This window comes from Micromys minutus (genome assembly GCF_963924665.1).
Source record: "Micromys minutus genome assembly, chromosome: 1".
Taxonomy (NCBI): Eukaryota; Metazoa; Chordata; class Mammalia; order Rodentia; family Muridae; genus Micromys; species Micromys minutus.
In genome coordinates, this window is record NC_137969.1 from 242,030,996 (window position 1) to 242,038,759 (window position 7,764).

The window sequence follows — 7,764 nt, forward strand, 5'->3', positions numbered from 1 at the left end:
GGTTTGAAACTTCAAAGCCCACCTCCAGTGACAAACATCCTACTATAGGACCACACCTCCTATTCCTTCACAAGCAGTACCACTCCCGGATGACTAAGCATTCAAATCAAAGAGTCTATGGGGCCGTGCTTATTCAAAGAACCACAACTGCTAAAACAATTTCCAGTCTTAGAGAGCAGGCCAAAACCCTCAGCAAGGTCCTACATAATCTGCTCCATCTCATCTTTACCTCACTAAAGCCATGTTCAGAATACTCTAGCCACAACAATTCTCTTACTGTTCCTCAAATCCATTAGGACTTCTACTTCAGAGCTTCCACAGAAAAGAGTCTCTCTGCATAGTCCATCCTTTACTCAGATTCTTACACAATGCAGTTCCTGATCTCTCATTCTCCAGAGTATCATAACAGCAAGTCCTCCTTTCCACCCTATCAGAGCACCTACTTAAAATATTACAGTCCTCCAGGTTCATAGGGGTTGGTACTATTAGGAGGTGTGGCTATGTTGGAAGTGTGTCCCTTGGGGATGGGCTTTAAAGTCTTAGAAGCTCAAACTAGGCCTAGTGGCTGAAAGTCTTTTCCCTGTTGCCTGCAGACCCAGATGTAGAATTCTCAGCTATCTCTCCAGCCCCATGTCTGCCTGCATGCTGCCATGCTCTTTGCCATGACAATAATGGACTAAACCTTTGAACTATAAGCCAGTCACAATTAAATGTCTTCCTTTATAAGAGGTGGCAAGGTTATAGTGTCTCTTCACAGTAATAAAACTCCTAAGACAAAGGAAAAAGCCTATCATTTTGATAACATGGATAGAACTTGATATCAACCGTTAAGTGAAATAAAACAGCTACAGATTGTACTTATATATGGAGGGATATGATTGATAGATAGATAGATAGATAGATAGATAGATAGATAGATAGATAGATAGATGGATGGATGGATGGATAATTTTTCTAGTAGACTGGTTGTTACAAGAGACTGGGAAATACAAGGCAGAAGGAGAGGATGAGAAAGGGATGATCAGTGAGTCCTAAGGTATGGTTAGGACTAAGAAATCTGGTATGCTACTGCACATTAGGGTGGCTACGGTTAATGAAAATGGACTCTGTATTTCATAAAACTAGAATCTTTTTTTAATGTTTTCACCAAAAAGAAATGATAAAGGTTTAAGGACAGAAATATTTTTACACAGACTTAAAACATTTATCAATATATATACATATCAAATTTTGAACAATTTTTAGTTTTATGTATCAACTTTGTAGAAGTATTTTTTAATACAAATGTGCCAAGCAGAAACAAAAATTCAAAAAGATGTAAGCTGACACCTAGCTACTGGATTTGGCAATGTATAAGACATTGGTGACCCTGAGAGAAATGGCTTCAGCAAAACAGAAGCAAAGGTAAACAAATGTGAGAGGGGGCAGTGAAAAGAGTAAAATCACCTTCAAATATCCTGTTATCACACAAGAACACGACATGTAGCTTCCCAGAATACTGAATCTGAGTCTTTAAGGAAAATAGGGAAAAAGAAGTCTTCTGAAGGAATAGATGAAATTCATTTTAAAACATTTCAAGTTCTAGATCTATAAAATGTGAAGAATGAGTAAACCAGAAGCTAATATGAAAACATACCAGATTAATTATATCCCATCCATGATCCTTTTTGGTATACATAATTTGAAACCATTTGATAATATCCACTACTTTGCAAAATAAATGTTGGTGGGCAATAAATAACTTAATTAATTAATTAATTAATTAATTAATTAATTAATTAAAAGCTACTGGAGCCTCTGAGGAAACCACTTAACAAAAGTTTCAAAATACAAACCAGGCCTTTGATAAGCACCTTACCCAAAATACAGAATTTACAATACAGTGTAACAGTCTAAAAACTGTTGCAAATACCTAATGGAGAAATTGTAACAACACAACTTGAAACACACACAGGCCAGAGCACACAGGAAAGCATCCTGTATTATCCTGACATTGAAATTCCCTTCTATGTACAAACAAGTTATTGGAATAATTAGCAGTAAATGACTAGAGAAGCATTGGACACATAGATAAAGGCAAAAGAAGACAGACAGATAAGGATATAATAAAATGTGATATCATATGGAACTGCCTTGCACCATCCTAGATGGCAGGAAGAGTCTAGAAGCACCAAACAAGGAACAGACTATTCAAACTGTACAACCAACAAAGCACTTACAGTTTTAAAACCACTGATAATTACAGGTTCACTTTAGAACAGTCTTAGCCTAAAGTTATATTTCACCAACAAATCACAAGTAAATTTGAAGCCAATATGGAAATAAGACTGATGAAAATATTTTCATGAAGGCTAATATCACATAACATGGTTTTCTGCCATCTGTTACATATACGGATATTGTATCTTCTGCTGCGAAATAACTGAGAAATTACTGGAATCTTTTCTATGCTTACAAGTCAAGCAGTGAATTGAAGAAAAAAAAACAGGTTTTAATCTTTGACTATTTTATTTCACAAGAATAATCTGTCATTACTATCTAAAATACAATTTCCAAAGTACTTTGATTTCTCAATTATATTCTTAGTATTCTATTAAAATTGTGCCACAATCTTTCATACACTGTATGGTTTAGATTTTACTGTCCACAACAACTTTTCAGGAGATCTTTTTAAATTGCCAAAAATTATATAATAATGTATCATTCGTACACTTGCAATTTGAAGTATTTTGAAATGTATGTATGGGTTGCAAAACTTTTACAGAAGGCAAAAGTACAATCTTACAGTTCACTCAAAGAAAATATAAAAATCACAGTCAATGTAGTTCAGTGATCCAGCGCTTACTAATTTGTGAGGCCCAGGAGTTCAATCTGCAGTATGGCAACCTCCCCCCAAAAAAGGAAAAATTCAAGCACTGTGATATATAAAGCAACCTGCCAACTACTGCTAAAAGAATGGAGACATAACTTCATCTTCCCTCAAATAACTGTGTCGAGTTTTGGAATTTTTCCATACAACGGGCTTTTAAACTCACTATCGGGGCCTCCATAACCTTCACCCCTCAACACTTAATTTAACCTCATACTCTCCGGAAGGAGGCTGCTACTCAAAGCTATTCATGTAGTTTTGTAAAGTTAGGGAACCCAATCTGTAGAGAAGGACAGACGTGCCAGGACTGGAGGAAAAGAGAAGAGATAACTCTGTTCTTGGGGTGAATAATAAGATTGGCAATTACCATAACTTCTGTTCAAATTAATGATTTTGGACTCTCATTAGGTCTCTAGCCCTGACCACCACCAAAACAGAAACTTCCTAAAGTGAGAAAAATAAAACTGCTTGTCAGATTCCTTTCCAAAAACTGGAATCTGGAAAACCTTTACTGCAGTGTCTAATAAACAAGCGAATAAGAATAAAAAGCTCCCAACACACCTTCCATTCTCTACAAACATAAACTCTGTCTACTTTTACTTTGCTCAGTGCCCCCTCCCCCCTTATATATGTACAGAGGGCCAAAATAACACAACCTCATGGAGTTTCAGCACCAGAGTCTTGCCTACATTGCATCAAACCACTATACTGATTTTTGAAGTGCTTAATTTAAAACATCCATGAAGAAATAAATTAAACCTATTCACAGAACCTGTGTCAAGAACTCGGCAGCAACAACACAAAACACACTCTCAATTTTTTTTTCTGTAATACATTCACTCTGATAGAAAACAAATTTGCTTGAGGTAATAATCAATTCAAACGCTCCTAACTTTAACAGGAAAGTTCTACTGAAATGTTGAAAAGTACCCTTTATATGTACAGCTTACCAAACATCATGGCCGACGGTAAGACTCAGATCAATAAAGATCAAACACACACCCTGTGACTACTAATAGGAAAGTAAACTTAAGATTACTTTGATGAAGATAAACAGAATTGGAAATCAGTGTGGGGTTATTTCTCATAAAAAACATACCCTCAAAGTGCCTTCCAGCGTGCGAATTATAACCTCCAATGAACTGCCTTTAGAGTAATGCCTGACTTTCTTTGCTATCTGCTAATAATTGTTGATAGCAAAATCTGAACTAAGAACTATGGCCAAGAGTTGAGTACTGCAGAGCTTGGGTTAGTCTTCTAATCAGTATTTCCTACCCCTAGCTAAATAAGATTTCCTTTCTAACTAGAAACCAATCACGGGGTCTAAAATCCTGATGTTGACGGAACCGTAAAGGTCACAAATCCATCAAAGCTAATGGCTTGCGAAGCGTCTTTAGGATCCCAAGGAGGCTCCCCTAAAATAGGAAGTAGCGGAAAGCGGAATGGTAAGTGGGTGGGTTCGGAACAAGATAGATGCTCATTGCTTTCCTGGGTGATGCTCCTTTGCGGGAACGGTCACGACTTCCAGAAGGACCGGCAGCTGCAAACTCCGAGAGCGCTCCGCAGGGGTGACAGCGGTCTCCACCGCCCCCCTCCCCCCAGCCCGCCTCCCGGAGCCCGTACCTGATGATGTCGTCGCTGTGCCCGCGGTAGAACTTCTGCCGATGCTCCCGCGGGCTATACACCACGCCGATCCCCGCCACGAAGTACACGATCTCCTTGGCCGCCGTGTAGTAGAGGTTGTTGCGGCACTGGTGGCCCCGGTAGCCGTACACCCACTCGAGCCGCAGGTGGCAGCTCGGGGCGCTCCGAGCCGCCATGTCGGTGCGCCCACCCGTCGCTGCGGCTCGGGCCCGCGGTCGCCGCCGGGGCCGGGTGACGAAAGCTCTCCCGCTGGCGGCCGGGACGCTCCTCTAAGCCGAGCCCGGCAGGTGCATCTCGCTTGCGTGGCCGCCGCCGCCGCCTCAGCCCACGGGCGGGAGGAAAAGCCTCGCCTCACCGAACATGCTGAGGGCCGCGAGCGCCGCCGGCCGCCCGGGAGCCTCGCGCGTCTGGGAGCTCGCCGTGTTCCCTCAGCCCAGTGCCTAGACTGGGAGACAACCAAGCCAGGAAGGGGGACGGGGGCGCGCCTCCAGCCCGCTCCTTCTCACCGGCCCCGCGCACCCGACTCCCGGCCCCGGTCACCTGCGGCGCTCCAGACTAGCCGCTACCTCCACAGCCCGGCGGTGCCGCGCCGCGCGCTCCCGAGCCCAGCTGAGTGGCGGGAGGGCGGAGACGCGCGGCCCCGCCCCCGACCGCTCTTACCCCGCCCCTCTCCATGCGCTAGCCCCGCCTCTCAGGTAGCCCCGCCCCTCCCGGAGTTGAGCCTTATCTGGGAGCTCCCCAGCTCATCATCAGACCTTTGCTAACTTGCAGGCCTCCCTTCTAAGATCTAAGCACCAGTTCCCACCCTCTTAGGACCTGGATCACCCAGCCAGCCCCTCAGATTTGGATTCCTGTTGCTAGGTTTTCTGGCTCAGGAATCTCTGGGGAATCCCACATGTCCTTTCGCAGTGACCTCAGCTATTTCATATGCCTATGAATTAACACCAGAATGTTAACTTCGTTTTTTAACCATCTCCTCCATACCTTATGTGTGTGTGTGTGTGTTTGCTTATCATGGTGCTCTCTTGTCTAGAAATTTGCAAGAATAAAACCTGACCTCACTTTTGACACATTAGATACAATGTCCTAATAAATAGTCTGGATTTGTTACTACTGTTGCTGAGCAGGCCTCAAACTCAAGATCCTCCTGGTTTTGCCTCTTGGATGCTGAGATTACAAACGTGCATCACTGTCCTCATCAATACCACCAACCTCCCCATCCCCCCACCTTGGCTAGCTGACCATTCGGTTGCTGTTTTAGATAGCAGCAGTTATCTCTTAATTAAAATGAAGAAGGGCATATTTTAGGGTAATTGTGAAATCACATGGTCTAAATTGTGATCAGGTAGACTTCGATTGAAAGAGATGTTGACTATGTAAATTAAAGCAATACGCTTAGAAATAATTAAATATTTGTTGCCGTACATCTGTGAAATATTAATTACAAGCTACATATAATTTTTATGAGGCAGGGTGTAGAAGAATAAGAATTTCTTTCTGTACAGAGTTTTTTTTCAACACAATGTTTTACAGATCCCATGATACATATTTAAGAGCTTCAGATTAATAATAGATTTAAATAATTTATTTTCCCATTATCATATTTTCCATTGCAATTTTTAATGACCCAAGGGGTAAAGTTTGAAGCAAAAACATTCTTAATTAAGCCATCCTCAAATGACAACTTAAGAGGAAAAGAGATGTATGATTGAGGCACAGCAGTGGCTAGGAAATGAACCCCTCATGAATAGTCAGGAGAGGAAAGCAAATCTGATCAGTTCTCTATGAGATCTGTTAGCAGGGTCATGACAGAGAGGTCAGCCAAGCCTTTTACCCTGGGTGAGGAGTTATCGATTTCTGAAAGTCATGCAAATATAATGTGGCAACCACACCCCAGATAGTCCTTGGATCAACAAGTCGTCATCTGGTGGGCACTTTAAGTAAAAGAACAATAGTCCTTTGGTAATCTGTCTTTTGAAAAGCAAAGTTTTAGTCCTACACTATATATTCCAAATAGGTGAAGTGTATTCTAAACTCAAGCAAATGGAGTTTGTTGTTTCTGTTCATGTGTCAGCACCATGATATGTATCCTCCAGCCTAAAAAAGAAACATGAGGTTGGCAATGGGCTGATGACTTAGAAGGTAAAGTGCTCGCTGCACAAGTATGAGAAATGATCTCCGGATCTCCGGGTCCTACATAAAAAGCTGAATGCTAGGGAAGCAGAGATTGGTGTATCTTTGGGATTCACTGACCATAAGACCCAGCTAAAAAGACTGAGGCCCAGGTTCAGTGAAAGTCAGCTAGCAAAATGGCTCAGTAGGCAAAGGAGCTTGTTACCATGTCTGACAACCGTAGTTTGATCCCCAAGAACAATGTATTATGAAGAAGGAACCCTCACAAGTTGTCCTCCGATTCCCACTTACACATGTGACCCTGATAGTCACAAAAAATAAATGTGATTTAAAATTTTTGATAAAATACATAGAGTCACTCAACATTTACCTTTGGCCTCTACTCATATGTGCAAAGGCATGTCCATATGCATGTGTACATACACAAACACATATAGACACATGAAGTAAAGCACGTGAAAAATGAGTTGCTGAAATCTGTGGTATTGTAGCCATTGACTTCAGGCAGTTGTAAATTATAATAAAGTTTTCATTTGTATAACCAGGCCTTTGGTCACTCTTATTTGTGTACAGAACCTTGTAGGTTGATGTCAAGGTGATACATAATTGGACAGTAGAGAGTAGGGCAGGACAGAGTTTTGGTAAGGCAGAAGAGGAAAAAGCAAGAGATTCAAGATGGAGGCAGCAGAGGAGGATGGTTCAGATCAAAGTGAACTAAAGCAATTTTATCTTGTCTAGGTGGAGGTTTATATCTTTATTAATTAACAGTGGATGTATTGTTTGGATATATTGTGGATTGAGAATTTAACATATCAATCTGTTTGATAAGTTATTGATTGTCATGATTTTACCTGGCTGTGCAGAACAGGGTGTGAAAGCAATGGCTGAGAGGCAGTTGGAGTATGCAGTTCCAGATCTGTTACCCTTGTGAGGTGTGAGCACAAGGGGTCCATGGAGCAAGATGTGTGGGTACAAGGCTTGGTAACTAACCACCTAGAGGACCATGTGGGATGGGGTGCCAGGCTCCACACTGGAGTGGATCCACAGGAGTGAGAACACAGGACCAGTAGCAACAGATTCAATTTAATTTTTCTGCAACAGAGCCTAACACATATGTT

At 41.8% G+C, this 7,764-nt stretch overlaps 1 protein-coding gene across 1 annotated transcript in view; it reads right to left on the bottom strand.

Moving 5' to 3' along the window:
• Positions 1-4,689, bottom strand: part of EML5 (EMAP like 5) — a gene marked incomplete at both ends in the record, with an annotated part of 117,511 nt that extends 112,822 nt beyond the window's left edge. The window contains one exon of the mRNA XM_080932406.1: positions 4,493-4,689. Within this exon, the coding sequence (XP_080788532.1) occupies positions 4,493-4,689 (197 nt within the window). The remainder of the gene's footprint in view (positions 1-4,492) is intronic.
• Positions 4,690-7,764: the final 3,075 nt, after the last annotated feature.